Here is an 18,476-nt window from a genome sequence, read left to right as displayed (position 1 = left end):
ACAAATAAAATGTAGTTTGCTTCAACTTTGCGTCCAACCCCCCTTCATCTCAAAAATATTATAACACCATTTTTATCTTTTCAAATATAATGTTAAAATAAAGTAAAATTAATTTTATTTTAATGAAAATTTGACATACAAACCTCAAAGTTTCAATATTTTGGGCCCTTTGAAATACAGACTATAAGTAATAAAAGCCTTTCTTTCGAAGAAAAAATGCATTCGAGTTTTTTTACTCATCTTTGGTTGAAAACTGTCGTGCTAATGGGATTCTGATGAAAAGGGATAAAAAGAAACGTAATTCAGAGATGCTTGTTTTTAAAAGCCACCTTATCCTTCTCATATCCTCCCTGTACTACCACTAATAGAGAATTCAATACCAAAATCTAAAAGGCAGACATTCCTTACTTACTTATTCATATAAATATAATGATTTTAAATGTGTCAAATACTTTTTTTACGATTAAGCTTATTTGTGATTTCTATTGTTTGATATTAACAAAATCAAAAATATACTCCAGCAAGGGACACTCCTCAGGTTAAAATAAAAACAATTTATTTCCACTCCCCCCCTCCCTTGGCGTCTCGAAACCTTACAACGTAATTTTTTTATTTTAAATATAATACTAGAATAAAATGAAATTCATTTTCATTGGAACACGAGTTTGAGACTTTCTGCCTCAAATTTAGGTGTCGTTTCTTATTACTTTATCTTCTGTGTTTTTAGCTGGAGTCTCGGAATTAATGTCAGTGCGATTTTGCAGACAAACATGCATGTATGTTACATTGTCTGAAAGCATTTGTACTGTATTTCACTAATAAAAAATAAAAAGTGGGCATCATGGATCTAAGTTCCTAGCAAAAATGTGTTTATTGACATTGAACACTAGTTTTGACGGATTTCTCCTATTCTCTGCCCGTTTGCTGGCAAATTACCATGGATTAAGCAATGAAAAAATGTCTAACTATAGAAAAATAACCGGTCTATCCTTCAGCGTAGGTTTCGTTCCTCGAAAGCTTAGCTCCTAATAAAAATTCGAATAAAGGCTTTTCAAACAAACACAAGCACAGCCGAAATTCCTTAGCTCGCGCACACAGAGAAATGTTAACCCGGGTACGGCGGTTTCCAACTTTGAAAATAAGCATGTATTCAGTATTTAGTCGCACTAGTGACAGAGGAAAGTAGAGAAGAGTTGAAAATGTCTGAAATTGAAGCTGAAGTGGGACCAGCATCTATATAATCCCAGAGCATGGCTTCACCAGCCAAGAAAGAAAAGATAGCAAAGGCTCCAAAACCAGCTAAGGCTGCAAAACCTAAAGGGGATAAATAGGTCAAGGCACCAGGAAACCACCCAAAATTCACGGAAATGATCACCAAGTCCATTGCTGACCTGAAAGAACGTGGGGGACCTATCCATCAGGCCATTCTCAAATACATAATGGGCAATTTTCAGGTTGGCAATGATGCCAAAGTTGTGAATATGCATCTTAAGCAAGCTTTGATAAATAGGATAAATAAGGGGATAATAATGATAAATAGGATAAATAATGATAAGGGGATAAATAGGCCAAGGCACCAGGAAACCAACCAAAATACACGGAAATGATCACCAAATCCATTGCTAACCTGAAAGAACATGGGGGACCTAGACGTCAGGCTATTCTCAAATGCATCTTAAGCAAGCTTTGAAGCGTTGCCTTGCAAATAGAATTGCTATAAATCCCAAAGGTACTGGTGTAACTGGTTGTTTCAAGCTTGCAAAGCCTGTCAAGGCCGAAAATTGCAAGGCTGTAAAGCCTGCCAAGCCCACAGCTTAAAAAACCACAACTAAGAAAACAACCAAAACTACTGCAGTAAAAAAGTCAACTTCAGCCAAAAAGGCTATCAAGCCAATGGCTGTTAGCAAAAAACCTGTAAAGGTTTTCAAGAAACCCACTGTTGCCAAACAAGCAGTAGCAGCAAAGAAATCGAGACCCAAGAAAGGGCCGTCAGTCAAGAAAGCTCCCGCCAATAAAGTGGCATCTAAAAAGTCAGTAGCTAAGAAACCAGCTAAAAAGTAATGTGTGCAATAAGTTATCCTGCAGTATCAAACATCCCTTTTCAGTGCTCGAAACCTTCTGTTCAGAAAGTTATAATGCTATAAATTTCCAATTTTGACTCTCTACTTTTCCCTTTCAAGTATAATTCAGCTGTTGTTTGAGCCCAAAAATACGTTGCATAATATTTACTTTTTTATTCTAGAGCTATTCCTGTTTAAAAAATAAACAAACCCATATTAAAGACTAGATTTGACGGCTGGCTCGTAAGGTTCAAGCTTGATATTAAAGTGTTCACATTGATAAATATACAAAAATATCGCCATAGCCGAATGGTTAGAGCGGCACCTTCAAATTGCGGGAGCGGAGGTACCAATCCCGACTAGTCCGACGAATCATAACTAATAAAATTATATCAATCAAAAATTAACAGATTAAAAATAACAAAGTGTAAATCGTGAGAGTTGAGGTGTCATTCTATCTAGACTTATAAATACTAGTACTATTTTATAGTAAAACAACACAAATATAATTAGTGTCGCTTAATTTCTTTTTTTTAAATCTTCGAAAAAAGAAAAGGTTTGATACAAAAAGTTTAGACTCTAAAAATGACTGTTGTTGTTGGTATTGTTTTCTTATTTAACCATACAACACATGAATCGCAATCGTTGCAAAAACAAAAAAGAAAAACCACAGATTACCTAGAAATGACTCGCTAGGCCTCTGAGCAGAAATTGCTTGCCCAGGCAGAGCGGTTCCGTGAATATACGTTAGAATTAACGATAAAAAAAGTTTAGACTCTAAAAATTACTGTTGTTGTTGGTATTTGTTTCTTATTTAACAATACAACCCATGAATCGCAATCTTCGCAAAAACAAAACAGAAGATGCACAGATTAACTAGAAATGACTCGCTAATCCTCTCAGCAGAAATTGTTCACCCAGGTAGAGCAGTTCCCTTAATACACATTAGAATATACAATACAAAAAGTTTAGACTCTAAAAACAACTGTTGTTGTTGGTATTGTTTTGTTATTTAACAATACAACACCTGAATCGTAATCTTTGCAAAAACAAAAAAGAAGAACCAAAGGTTACCTAGAAATGACTCGCTAAGCCTCTGAGCAGATATTGTTCACCCAGGTAGAGCAGTTCCCTTAATACACATTAGAATATACAATACAAAAAGTTTAGACTCTAAAAACAACTGTTGTTGTTGGTATTTATTTCTTATTTAACAATACAACACATGAATTGCAATCTTTGCAAATCAAAAAAGAAGAGCCTAAGATTACTTAGAAATGACTCGCTAGGCATCTGAGCAGAAATTGTTCGCTCAGGTAGAGCGGTTCCGTGAATATACTTTAAATTATCCGATAAAAAAAGTTTAGACTCTAAAAATTACTGTTGTTGTTGGTATTGTTTTCTTATTAAACAATGCAACACAAGAGTCGCATAAATACTAGTACTATTTTACAGTAAAACAACACAAATATAAATAGTTTCGCTTAATTTCTTTTTTTCAAATCTTTGACAAAAAAGAAAAGGTTTGAAACAAAAAGTTGAGACTCTAAAAATTACTGTTGTTGTTGGTATTGTTTTCTTATTTAACAATACAACACATGAATCGTAATTTTTGCAAAAACAAAAAAGAGGCAGCACAGATTACCTAGAAATGACTCTTTAGGACTCTGAGCAGAAATTGTTCGCCTGAGTGGAGCGGTTCCCTGAATATACTTTAGAATATACGATACAAAAAGTTTAGACTCTAAAAATGACTGTTGTTGTTGGTAGATGTTTCACAAAAAAGAAAAAAAAAACAAAAAAGAACAACCACAGATTACCTAGAAATGACTTGCTAGACCTCTGAGCAGAATTTGTTCGCCCAGGTAGAGCGGTTCCGTGAATATACGTGAGAATATACGATACAAAAAGTTTAGACTCTAAAAATGACTGTTGTTGTTGGTATTGTTTTGTTATTTAACAATTAAACACATGAATCATAATTTCTGCAAAAACAAAAAAGAAAAACCACAGATTACCTAGAAATGACTCGCTAGGCCTCTGAGCAGAAATTGCTTGCCCAGGTAGAGCGGTTCCGTGAATATACGTTAGAATATACGATACAAAAAGTTTAGACTCTAAAAATTACTGTTGTTGTTGGTATTTGTTTCTTATTTAACAATACAACCCATGAATCGCAATCTTCGCAAAAACAAAAAAGAAGAACCACAGATTACCTAGAAATGACTTGCTAGACCTCTGAGCAGAATTTGTTCGCCCAGGTAGAGCGGTTCCGTGAATAAACGTGAGAATATACGATACAAAAAGTTTAGACTCTAAAAATGACTGTTGTTGTTGGTATTGTTTTCTTATTTAACAATACAACACCTGAATCGTAATCTTTGCAAAAACAAAAAAGAATAACCACAGGCTACCTAGAAATGACTCGCTAGGCCTCTGAGCAGAAATTGTTCACCCAGGTAGAGTAGTTCCCTTAATACACATTAGAATATACGATACAAAAAGTTTAGACTCTAAAAATGACTGTTGTTGTTGGTATTTTTTTCTTATTTAACAATAGAACACATGAATCGCAATCTTTGCAAATCAAAAAAAGAAGAGCCTAAGATTACTTAGAAATGACTCGCTAGGCATCTGAGCAGAAATGTTCGCTCAGGTAGAGCGGTTCCGTGAATATACTTTAGACTATACGATAAAAAAAGTTTAGACTCTAAAAATGACTGTTGTTGTTGGTATTGTTTTCTTATTAAACAATACAACACAAGAGTCGCAAAAATACTAGTACTATTTTACAGTAAAACAACACAAATATAAATAGTTTCGCTTAATTTCTTTTTTTCAAATCTTCGACAAAAAAGAAAAGATTTGATACAAAAAGTTGAAACTCTAAAAATTACTGTTGTTTTTGGTATTGTTTTCTTATTTAACAATACAACACATGAATCGTAATCTTTGCAAAAACAAAAAAGTGGCACCACAGATTACCTAGAAATAACTCGCTAGGACTCTGAGCAGAAATTTTTCGCCTGAGTAGAGCGGTTCCCTGAATATACATTAGAATATACAATACAAAAAGTTTAGACTCTAAAAAGGACTGTTGTTGTTGGTAGATGTTTCACAAAAAAGAAAAAAACAAAAAAGAACAACCACAGATTACCTAGAAATGACTTGCTAGACCTCTGAGCAGAATTTGTTCGCCCAGGTAGAGCGGTTCCGTGAATAAACGTGAGAATATACGATACAAAAAGTTTAGACTCTAAAAATGACTGTTGTTGTTGGTATTGTTTTCTTATTTAACAATTAAACACATGAATCGTAATCTCTGCAAAAACAAAAAAGAAAAACCACATATTACATAGAAATGACTCGCTAGGCCTCTGAGAAGAAATTGTTCGCCCAGGTAGAGTGGCTCCCTGAATATACGTTAGAATATACGATACAAAAAGATTAGACTCTAAAAATGACTGTTGTTGTTGGTATTGTTTTCTTAATTAACAATACAACAAATGAATCGTAATATCTGCAAAACAAGAAAGATTAACCACAGATTACCTAGAAATGACTCGCTAGGCCTCTGAGAAGAAATTGTTCTCCCAGGTAGAGTGGCTCCCTGAATATACATTAGAATATACGATACAAAAAGTTTAGACTCTAAAAATGAATGTTGTGTTGGTTATTTTCTTATTTAACAATACAACACATGAATCACAATATTTGCAAAAACAAAAAAGAAGAACCAAAGATTACCTAGAAATGACTCGCTAGGCCTCTGAGCAGAAATTGCTTGCCCAGGTAGAGCGGTTCCGTGAATATACGTTAGAATTAACGATACAAAAAGTTTAGACTCTAAAAATTACTGTTGTTGTTGGTATTTGTTTCTTATTTAACAATACAACCCATGAATCGCAATCTTCGCAAAAACAAAAAAGAAGATGCACAGATTAACTAGAAATGACTCGCTAATCCTCTCAGCAGAAATTGTTCACCCAGGTAGAGCAGTTCCCTTAATACACATTAGAATATACAATACAAAAAGTTTAGACTCTAAAAACAACTGTTGTTGTTGGTATTGTTTTGTTATTTAACAATACAACACCTGAATCGTAATATTTGCAAAAACAAAAAAGAAGAACCAAAGGTTACCTAGAAATGACTCGCTAAGCCTCTGAGCAGATATTGTTCACCCAGGTAGAGCAGTTCCCTTAATACACATTAGAATATACAATACAAAAAGTTTAGACTCTAAAAACAACTGTTGTTGTTGGTATTTATTTCTTATTTAACAATACAACACATGAATTGCAATCTTTGCAAATCAAAAAAGAAGAGCCTAAGATTACTTAGAAATGACTCGCTAGGCATCTGAGCAGAAATTGTTCGCTCAGGTAGAGCGGTTCCGTGAATATACTTTAAATTATCCGATAAAAAAAGTTTAGACTCTAAAAATTACTGTTGTTGTTGGTATTGTTTTCTTATTAAACAATACAACACAAGAGTCGCATAAATACTAGTACTATTTTACAGTAAAACAACACAAATATAAATAGTTTCGCTTAATTTCTTTTTTTCAAATCTTTGACAAAAAAGAAAAGGTTTGAAACAAAAAGTTGAGACTCTAAAAATTACTGTTGTTGTTGGTATTGTTTTCTTATTTAACAATACAACACATGAATCGTAATTTTTGCAAAAACAAAAAAGAGGCAGCACAGATTACCTAGAAATGACTCTTTAGGACTCTGAGCAGAAATTGTTCGCCTGAGTAGAGCGGTTCCCTGAATATACTTTAGAATATACGATACAAAAAGTTTAGACTCTAAAAATGACTGTTGTTGTTGGTAGATGTTTCACAAAAAAAGAAAAAAAAACAAAAAAGAACAACCACAGATTACCTAGAAATGACTTGCTAGACCTCTGAGCAGAATTTGTTCGCCCAGGTAGAGCGGTTCCGTGAATATACGTGAGAATATACGATACAAAAAGTTTTGACTCTAAAAATGACTGTTGTTGTTGGTATTGTTTTGTTATTTAACAATTAAACACATGAATCATAATTTCTGCAAAAACAAAAAAGAAAAACCACAGATTACCTAGAAATGACTCGCTAGGCCTCTGAGCAGAAATTGATCACCCAGGTAGAGAGGCTCCGTGAATATGCGTTAGAATATACGATACAAAAAGTTTAGACTCTAAAAATGAATGTTGTTGTTGGTGTTGTTTTCTTTTTTAACAATACAACACCTGAATCGCAATCTTTGCGAAAGAAGAACCACAGATTACCTAGAAATGACTCGTTAGACCTCTGAGCAATAATTGTTCGCCCAGGTAGAGCGGTTTCCTGAATATACGTTAGAAGATAGAAGATAGAATACCTTAGAAGTCGTTGATTAAAGTCAGTTGTTTTCACGGCGCTCTTGAAGGAGCAAGTACATTGGTGTTATTGATGCTACTGAAAGACAAAAGTCGTTGAACTTTACAATGAAGTTGTGGCCGAAAACATTTGAAGGGACTTTGAACATAGACCAATCAAAGACTAACTTTAAAGTTAGTTTTTGTTCAAGACAATTGCTTAGGCGGCGCTATTGAAGGAACAAGTAGACTATTGCTATAGATGCGATTGAAAGACCAAGGCACTTTGATCTGTACAATGGAGTTGGGCCTGGCAACATATGAAGAGGATTTAAGCATGGATAAATCAAATACTAATTTTAAAGTAAGCCTTTGATTTAAGTCAGCTATTTATGTGGCACTATTGAAGAAACAAGCAGAATTGTGGTGTAGAGGCTATTGAAAGAGAAAGGTATTTGAACTGTCTAATGGAGTTGAGCCGGAAAATATATGAAGACGATTTGGACATAAATACACTGTTCAATCAGCTTTTATCATAAATTGCTGGTAAAGTGCCCCCAATGGAATATATTGAATGACATGCCATCTTTTTGGAAATCAGAAATGAGTGTGAGTCCACTATTGTTTCGGCTTAGCTGATGAGCCAATAAATGAAGTCAAAAATTGTGACTTGTGACAAAAGTGAAAAGTGACATTATAGGCTCCCAGTATATTTGACCGACTAAAGCGGTGCCCCATGGACTGAAGAATCAATTCCGGCATAGGAGAATTAATCATTTAAAACTGTATGTTTCGTGGTGGCTTTCAACTTGATTTAATTGCCGGAATGGTCAACTAAAATATCTTGGGGGCTTATAATGTCATTTTGGTTACAATTTTTGACTTAATTTATTGGCTTAGATAAATGTGAGTCAGGTGTTGGCATGTGTGTATTACCAATAGATGGATATCAAGGAGATGTCCAACTTAGTCTCTTCTGTTTTTCTTTTTTCTTATAAAAGATGTAATCAGCTTGGTGCTACTAGAGTAAGGAAACGAGTTTGTTACCAAGAATATTATTTTACTCTGAAAAAAATCATTATAATATATATATATATATATATATATATATATATATATATATATATATATGTTATATATACATATATATATATATATATATATATATATATATATATATATATATATATATATATATATATATATATATATATATATATATATATATATATATATATATATATATATATATATATATATATATATATATATATATTTATATATTCATATATTTATATATATATATATATATATATATATATATATATATATATATATATATATATATATATATATATATATATATATATATATATATATATATATATATATAAGATGCCAACAGCACCCGTTGTTCCCAGGCGGTCACCCATCAAAGTACTGACCGGGCCCAACGTTGTGTGATTTCCTTGATCTGACGAGACTGGGTACTTTCAACGTGGTATGGCCGTTAACTGAAAAATTTTGTAACAAAATGATGAATTAATTAAGGATTATTAATTTAATAATCATTAAAGAAGCTATGAAATTAAGGATGCTGAATATGAAAAGGAAAACTTGCACATTTATCTAGTAACAAAGGACACGAATTTACCGGAGGCTGGGGAGATATTTTCCTTAAAAATCCTTAAATTATACCCCAACAAAATCTAAATATATATTTGAGGCTAAACTATTTTGTTACAATTAATAAAGTTTCAAAGACCCTCTAATTCGACTGATCTGAACCGGCCTAGGAAGCCTAGGATAGTCATCTCAAAGGTGGAAACATTTTGGGGGGCTTGTCATTTTTTCAGAAGGAATAAAGGTTTGTTTTAAGAAAAAGAATTAATAAACATATTTTGATTCTTTTTAAATATTTGTCTACTAAAACCCTTGGTTCAAGACTCCAAAACTGGGTATTTTGTTTCTTTTCAGTTTGTAGACCAACAAGCATTTTGTTACAAAATTTCGCAGCCAACGGCCATACCACGTTGAAAGTACCCAATCTCGTCAGATCCTGGAAATCACACAACGTCGGGCCCGGTCAGTACTTGGATGGGTGACCGCCTGTGAACACCGGGTGCTGTTGGTATCTTATATATATATATATATATATATATATATATATATATATATATATATATATATATATATATATATATATATATATATGTATATATATATATATATATATACGTATATATATATATATATATATATATATATATATATATATATATATATATATATATATATATATATATACATATATCTTGAAAAGAGAAATCACCAATGCAACAGCACAAACACACACACAAAAAAAAGAGAGACAGAAGGAGAAAAGGAAGACTGTTTTCCTAAATTAGTGATTAATATAGACCAGCACTTGAATGAGGCCTTAACCCTACTCATCCATACAATCACATAGGTCAAACAGCATAGCCACACACAATCAACCATAAAGAATAATCCATGGACAGGCAGTCATGTCGTCAATAAGTATAAGTCGTCATTTACCAAACAATAAAAAAAAATAATAAAGACAAATAATTCAGAGGCAACAACCCAACACAAGGCCTCATCAGGAGAATACACTGGCCTATAGGGTTTCGCCACTTTAAATTCTCTACCCAGCCAAGTGTTGTGGCTACCACAGAATATCCATGGCATCACCGTGTCAGGTATCACCCCCAAAATACATGCCTATGAAAGAAAAAAAAACAGCAGCAAATGTAAAACAACCAAGTAACACCAAAACAAACTTATCCTGTTAATATATCCCTCTTTTTAGCAACAATAGGTAAACTAAATATAATAAATTTTACCAAATCACAAATATTAACACATTACAAAAAACCGGAATGAACTAAACAATTATAGAATTCACATTTACCATGTGGCTAATTTTTAAAAAAATCCGCTAAATTAGAAACACAATTCAAAATAGATGGCGCTGCAACATCATTTCTAGAACCTCCGAAATTAGTTGAAAATTTCTTTAAGTATTTCTAGATGATTCTTTTGATATTTATTTAAAAGTTCGTTATAATGAAAACTAAATTTTTTAAATTGCCAAGTTAATTTATTTGCAGAAAAACCTCTTGATATCATTTTTTGGCTTAAGATTTTACATCTATTTTCAAAATCAACATAATTACTACAAATCCTTGTATAACGAAGTAACTGTGAGAAAAACGCTGAATATGTGATATTTGAGTGTATATTACTTTCAGGGAATGGGAAACTAATCACTTCAAAATCAAAATCATCCGTTTTATTATACATTTTAAAACTTAATTTATTATTATCACAAATATTAATATTTAAATCTAAGAAATGATCTTCATGACCAGCGCCATGACTAGGTTCAAGAATAAGCTCTGATGGATATATATTTTTAGTAATATCAATGAAATCTTTACAATTTAAGACCAAAATATCATCTAAATATCTTATATTATTTGACAAAACATGTTTTAAATTATTTGGATTTTTCTTATCCATCATATATTTATATTCTAGTTGACTTAAAAACAAGTCAGCTATAAATGGACTTGCATTCCCCCCCAATTAATTCCCACAATTTGCTTGTACAAATCACCACCAAATCTTATATAAGTATTGTATAAAACAAATTCTAATAACTCAAAAATCATATCCAAGCTGTAACATCTCAAGTTAACTGTAGTATTAAAGCAATTTGTCCATATAGCTTTTTTATTATATTTGTCTATTTTTAAGACCCTTTTACTAGATAAGAGGAGAGATTTCTTGAAAACAGTTTTAAAATTATCTAACACTGAATTTAGTGATAAATTAGTATACATTGTCGCAAAATCGAAAGACTCAATTCTTTTAGCTGAAACCATTGTTAAAGAATCTATCACCTGCAGTGAATTATTAACACTCCAATATAGATTAAAATTCGAAAATTTTTAATACCAGAAGATATATATATATATATATATATATATATATATATATATATATATATATATATATATATATATATATATATATATATATATATATATATATATATATATATATATATATATATATATATATATATATATATATATATATATATATATATATATATATATATATATATATATATATATACATATTAAAAAAGAAAACAATACCATCAATAACAGTCATTTTAGAGTCTAAACTTTTTGTACCAAACCTTTTTTTTTCTCGAAGATTTAAAAAAAATTAAGCGAAACTATTTATATTTGTATTGTTTTACTATAAAATTGTACTAGTATTTATAAGTCTAGTTGGAATGACACCTCAACTCTCACGATTTACACTTTGTTATTTTTCATCTGTCATTATTTTTGATTGATATAATCTTAATAGTTATGATTCATTAGCCTCGCTCAACTAGTCGGGAATGGTACCTCCGCTCCCGCAATTTGAAGGTACCACTCTACCCATTTGGCTATGGCGATATATTTGTATATTTATCAATGTGATTGCTTTAATATCAAGCTTGAACCTTACAAGCCAGCCTTCAAATCTAGTCTTTAATATGGTTTTTTAATGATGATAGAAGGTAATAAGCATACCTAAGCTATGGTTTTCAGGTGATTGATTTTTCTTCTAACGATAATTTCGACAGGACCTGTGCCTGTCATCATCAGATTAATTCAAATTTAATTAGTCAAAGGTTAAGTCAAAGATCTATCTCTAATATTTAGGAAGAAAGAAGAAATTTGAATTAACCTGATGATGACAGGCACAGGTCCTGTCGAAATTATCGTTAGAAGAAAAATCAATCACCTGACATCCATAGCTTAGGTAAGCTTATTACCTTCTATCATCATTATGTATGAAAGTCAGGTTGACCTCAGAGAATATATTGTTTTTTAAGACAGCAATAGCGCTAGAATACAAAAGTAAATATTATGCAACGTATTTTTGCGCTCATACAACAGCTGAATTATCCTTGAAACGGAAAAGTAGAGAGTCAAAATTGGAACTTTATAGCATTATAACTTTCTGAACAGAAAGTTTCATGCATTTGCTTTGATAGCCCTGAAAAGGGCTGTTTGATACTGCAGGATAACTTATTGCACACATTACTTTTTAGCTGGTTTCTTAGCTACAGACTTTTTAGATGCCACTTTCTCGGCGGGAACTTTCTTGACTGACGGCTTCATCCTTGGTGTCGATTTCTTTGCTACTACTGCTTTGACCGCCTGGGAACACCGGGTGCTGTTGGCATCTTTTGTTATATATATATATATAACAAAACAATGTATATATATATATATATATATATATATATATATATATATATATATATATATATTATAATGATTTTTTTTCAAAGTAAAATAATATTCTTGGTGACAAACTTGTTTCCTTATTCTAATAGTGCCAAGCTGATTACATCTTTTATAAGAAAAAAGAAAAACAGAAGAGACTAAGTTGGACATCTCCTTGATTTCCATCTATTGGTAATACACAAATGCCAACACTTGAGTCGGGGAAATAACAGCGATTTAAAATAAATTTTAAAGGCACAACAAAAAAAAAGGCTCAAAAGCCTGAGCTAGAAACTGTCTAAAAGATTTGTTGGCCTTTAAAAAGGCCGTTTGGTAGGGGGACAGTTCAGGGAGACCATTAACCACCAAAGCCATAAAATGTACGACCTTGACGCTTCAGAGCGTAGACTACATCCATTGCAGTTACTTTCTCTCTCTTGGCATGTTCTGTGTAGGTGACAGCATCATGAATAACATTTTCGAGAAAAACTTTAAGAATACCTCTGGTTTCCATGTAAATTAGGCCAGATATACGTTTTACACTACCGCGGCGAGCCAGTCTTCTGATAGCTGACTTTGTGATACCCTGGATATTGTCACGAAAAACTTTGCGATGACGTTTTGCACCCCCCCCCCTTTTCCAATCCCCTTTCCTCATTTTCCTCTTCCTGTCATATTAAATTCAGTGGAGTCGTCAACAGCTGTAAAGTTTTTTTCAAACTAAGAAATTTCCTTCAAAGCCCGTTCAATTTATATTATTAAAGTCTTTCCCGTCAAAATGTGACTCTGTCGCGCGGCTGGCGCTCCATATAGATATAGCCACTAGGTATTGATTCGTTTGTTCATTCTTTTCAGTGTTGCTAGATGTAGTATAATTATGCGGAACGTAGCATAATTAGGAACCAAAAGCATCCAAGCATAATCCTCCTTAAGATAGCACAATCGTAGCATAATTTAAAACGATGTAGAACAGCTCATAAAGTCACATCAATAAAACGAACTAAAAAGATGGTTTATCAATTTAAGATGGTTACGGTTATCATTCAAGATGGTTATAATTTTTTGACCAAACTAAAGCAAAATTTTCTGCACAGCGTTTAGGTGTATTGGTTTCTACATTACCGCAGCGACACAGACGCTCAAGCGCTTCCCGAATGGTGATCTTTTTTTGAAGTCCCTTCAGTTTGTTAATCCCAGGATGGCCCTGGGAACTGAAAGAACCAGTATTCCGTCACTAGGTGTCGTAGTGAACCGATTTCCAAGTATCATGCAAAAACTCACAGATATTGACTCCCAGTGGCGCAAGCTGCTACATGCTTTTAGTGACTCTGAAAAGATAGATGTGAGAAAAATTACTACAGACTTTATGCGGAGAAAAATGCTCGAAATTAGATACTTTACCGACGAAAGAGTTTTCCAGATCTGGCTGAACTTGCAGAGAGGGTGCTCTCCCTACCGCATTTGAACGCAGGCTCAGAAAGAATTTTTTTTTGGGTCAGTGATTTCAAGACAAAAAAAAAACGGAATCGGTTCAAGAAAGAATGATAGAAAAATGAAGAAAGAAAGAAAGAATATTAAAGCCGTGTTGGTCACAAAATCGCGATTAAGAACAAAAGATACAGTTTGCTACAAATATGTCCCTACAGACAATCAGATCAAGCTCCATAATACCGAGAACCTCTATGTAGCCATCCCACCCCCAGGTCAAGAAGTCAAATCTGAAAGCGAAGATGAAGAAGATCATTGAATATGAACAGTGTTTTTTCCTTCTATTTTTAATGTATCTGAAGTAAAGTTTTGATGATGATGTAAGACACTATGGTTTTCAAATGTCGTCAACCGCTTCGAGAAGAAAGACGACCTGGGAAAAAAGACGAAAAATGTTGAACCAAATTGGGCCAAGAAACTGAGATCAACACCGCCGGTGGGGACTGTAAAGTCTATTGCTGTATTCTCTACTTTACTTGTTAGAACCTTTATTAAGATAAGACAGAATTCGACTTGTCTTAACTAATCGATTTTTCGTGAAACCTGGGAAAATATAGAAGCGTAGCATAAATGTGTCCAAAAAAGCATAATTTTGGACTAAAGAAAGCATAATCCTCTCCGTCTAATCTGGCAACACTGATTCTTTTAAAGAGAGGCAAACTATCAACCTGGCAAGGACAAAACAAACTGCAAGAAAATCAACGGGCGGAAAGGCACCTAGAAAGCAGCTTGTGACCAGGTCAGCACGTAAGTCGAATCCTGCTACTGGAGGGGTGAAATAACCACACAGATACAGGCCCGGAACCGTAGCCCTGAGATAAATTTGTCGCTATCAAAAGAGTATCAAACTTTTCATAAGGAGATTGCCCTTTCAAAGACTTGTGGGAGAGATTGCCCAGGATTTCAAAACTGACTTGAGGTTCCAGAGTTCAGCTGTGATGGCCTTACAAGAAGCCAGCGAGGTGTATTTAGCTGGACTTTTTGAGGATACCAACTTGTGTGCCATTCACGCCAAAAGGCTGACCATCATGCCAAAAGATGTTCAACTTGCCCCTCGTATCCGTGGCGAGAGAGCTTAAGCACCCTAGTTCACCGCAATTTCATCTTAACCAACGGCCCTTTTAAGGGCCACTAGATGAATTAAACAATCAGGCTAAATTACGTTAAACATCGTGGTGTTCGGTGAAAAAAAAAATATGACTCAAGAAGGCATAATTATTTCAAAATTAAATTATAAGATTCAGTTCAGCATTAAATAAGATCCAAACTATCTAATGAAAAGCGAAAGGCACCAAAACCCAATTTAGGCCAGTCTAATAAATCCAAAAATACCCCCCCGAAAAATGAACAGACTCATTTTTATGCAGTCCTAATAAGGGGGTGAATGCCATATTTGCCTCTCACTAAATCGGACCATCTCTCTTGGCTTTTTCTACAATTGGCCATGGCCTTATACCCACAACTATTCGATTTTAATTCAAAATCATCGGACATAAAAAAATAAAACAAAAAAAAAACTATGGGCAAAATAACAAAAAAAGGTCGAAATTAATTCAGGTATACGCCAAATTATTGTAAAAATGAGTAATAAATTCAGCTTGGCATACAACAAGATCCAAAAAATTTAATGAAAAGGAAACACGCAAAAAGACAACTTAGGTCAGCCTAATAAATCCAAAAACATTCAAAAAATGAACGGCCCTTAATGGGCCCACGGACCTTTATAAATGCTTTCAATGGAATTTCATGAAAAAGTCGAGGCTCCCTTTTCTATTTTCTTTAACTACTCGGCGATAGATATTATTTTCTATACAACAAGCAAATTGAGACCTGCCTTCTAAACAGGAACCCTTTTTATTGTTTTCAATTGCGGTTTAGTTTGGGCTCTTGTTTACCCAAGATTTGACAAATCAAAGCCAGGAGTAATGAAAGCAATTTGATAGTAGAGCATTTGAAATAAGGTGTTAGCCCTTAAAAAGGGCTGTTTGGAAGGGTCTGGATGATTGAGCACTAATAGTCGAGGGAAACCCCCTTATTTGGAGCTTGTGTATTTTGTTTCAGCTTTAGTACCTTCACTAACAGCGTGCTTGGCAAGTTCTCCGGGTAGTAACACTCTCACAGCAGTTTTAACCTCTCTGCTAGTGATGGTGGACCTCTTTTTGTGGTGAGCTAAACGAGAGGCTTCCGCAGCAATCCTTTCAAAGATGTCATTGACAAAGCTATTCATGATGCTCATTGCCTTGCTAGAAACACCAGTGTCAGGATGCACTTGCTTGAGAACTTTGTAAATGTAAATGGCGTAGCTTTCCTTCCTCTTTCGTTTCCTTTTCTTATCCGTTTTACTGATGTTTTTGCACCTTACCAGCTTTCTTTGCTGCTTTTCCTGAAGTTTTTGGAGCCATGGTTAAAAGATGCCTTAAGGCCGTGATTAAGTGAACTGATGTAACTCGAAAATCCCATGTTAAATTGAAAATTTATATTTAAAAAGTACTCAAGATGCCGCTTTTAATATCAAGCCATAGCTTCTTGAAGATGCTACAAAATGTTTGAAAGGATTTTGCTCTGTTTCCTCTAATTGCTTAGAAATCTTAGCAAATGTCTAGGTCTTTTTCACAAGTGTACTCTATGAAGGATATTGCTTTTGGAACAAAATCAGTACTATCATGAGTAGAAAACAATAACCTATTAGATGATTGGAACCTTTTTTCGATGTATTTTCCTGTTTTCTAACAGTCCCATAGAATATTTTCAGCTACCTGAAATTTTTACAAGTCGGTTGCTTGAAAGAATCGTCTCAGATCGCCAAAAATCCCCCTTAGAGACCAAAATGACAAGCTGGTATAATCAGCTGCTTGTTAATAGTGTGAAATTTTCATAAATTATTTCAATGCAATGAAGAAACCTAGAAATAAGAAATAGTCAGGAGCCTTCAGTAAAGTTGTGCACACAAAGCCGAAATCATGGGAAAAATTAAATCAAAGCGAGGTATGCAACTGCGAAACTTCCAAAAATTTGGGGATAGGCGAGTGGATAAAGAACCGAAAAGAGGCTAAGGCGGACTGTTGCATGAAAGTTGGAAAGAATGGACTGGTCAACCTCAAACGAGGCCATGACTACTTTTACCAAGTACAATGTCAGCATGAATGTGCTCAGCTAGATACTTGCTTTTTCATGATTTTTACCCAGAAAGACTTCTACATTGAAAACATAGACCGCGATCCAGGCTTTTGGACCGAAAAGATTTTTCCCAAGCTGAAAGGATTCTTCATGGATGCTTTGATCCCAGAGTTCCACGGGGGCTTCCAATGCGAGAGCCGTACTTATAAGATTAATCGTCTAGTACCGGTAACAGGAAAATTCATTTTCCTTACATTCTATCCTTCTTTGTATTTACATACTTAATTGTTTTGTCATTTGAAATAAAACACCTTTGTCTATATTGCTTGTCCTCCAACTTTATCAAACAGTTCGTGGTAACGAACTGTTGTAAATGGCGACCCGGCCATTTACAATTAAGCTTATATATTTTAAATATATAAGCTTAATCAAGTTTAGTCTTACCCATCAAAAGTTACGAGCCAGAGAAAATTTGCTTTATTTTAGAAAATGGGGGGAAACAACCCTTAAAGTCATAGAACCCTACTGTAGAAGTTTCAAGCCCCTATGTACAAAAATGTGGAATTTTGTATTTTTTGTCAGAAGGCAGATCACAGATGCGTGTTTATTTGGTTTTTTTCAGGGGTGATCGTATCGACCCAGTGGTTCTAGAATGTTGCAAAAGGGCTCATTCTAACGGAAATGAAAAGTTCTAGTGCCCTTTTCAAGTGACCAAAAAATTTTGAGGGTGCCTAGGTCCCCTTCACACGATAATTATTTTCCAAAAGTAACCGGATCAAAATTCTGAGATAGCCATTTTATTCAGCGTAGTCGAAAATCCTTATAACTATGTCTTTTGGGACGACGTACTCCTCCACAGTCCCCGAGGGAGGGGCTACAAGTTACAAACACTGACCAGTGCTTACATATAGTAATGATTATTGGGAAGTGTACAGACGTTTTAGGGGCGTTTTCATTTGGTTGGGAGCAGGGGTTGAGAAGAGAGGGATATGCAGGGGGAACTTTTCATGGAGGAATTTGTCACAGGGGAAGAAAATTTGCATGAAGGGAGCGCAGTATTTTCTAGAATTATTTAAAAAATAATGAAAAAATAAATATGACAAAGTTTTTTCAACTGAAAGTAAGGAGTAGCATTAAAACTTTA

General features: G+C 33.8%; 1 protein-coding gene and 3 pseudogenes across 1 annotated transcript; 2 read left to right on the top strand and 2 right to left on the bottom strand.

Moving 5' to 3' along the window:
* The first annotated feature begins 1,893 nt into the window (after nt 1–1,893).
* Nucleotides 1,894–15,294, top strand: LOC136028692 (uncharacterized). The gene is made up of 2 exons (XM_065706520.1): nt 1,894–2,057; nt 15,093–15,294. The coding sequence occupies exons 1-2, from the start codon at nt 1,894–1,896 to the stop codon at nt 15,292–15,294; spliced, it is 366 nt and encodes a 121-aa protein (XP_065562592.1).
* LOC136029763 (5S ribosomal RNA) lies at nt 8,803–8,921 on the bottom strand (annotated as a pseudogene).
* LOC136029760 (5S ribosomal RNA) lies at nt 9,422–9,540 on the top strand (annotated as a pseudogene).
* A 953-nt stretch (nt 15,295–16,247) lies between the features above and the next one.
* Nucleotides 16,248–16,617, bottom strand: LOC136028841 (histone H2B-like; annotated as a pseudogene).
* Between the last annotated feature and the right edge of the window lie 1,859 nt (nt 16,618–18,476).

The sequence above is a fragment of the Artemia franciscana genome, chromosome 7 (assembly GCF_032884065.1).
Source record: "Artemia franciscana chromosome 7, ASM3288406v1, whole genome shotgun sequence".
NCBI lineage: Eukaryota > Metazoa > Arthropoda > Branchiopoda > Anostraca > Artemiidae > Artemia > Artemia franciscana.
Note: the sequence above shows the minus strand (reverse complement) of the source record. Positions and strands in the feature narration are given on the sequence as shown.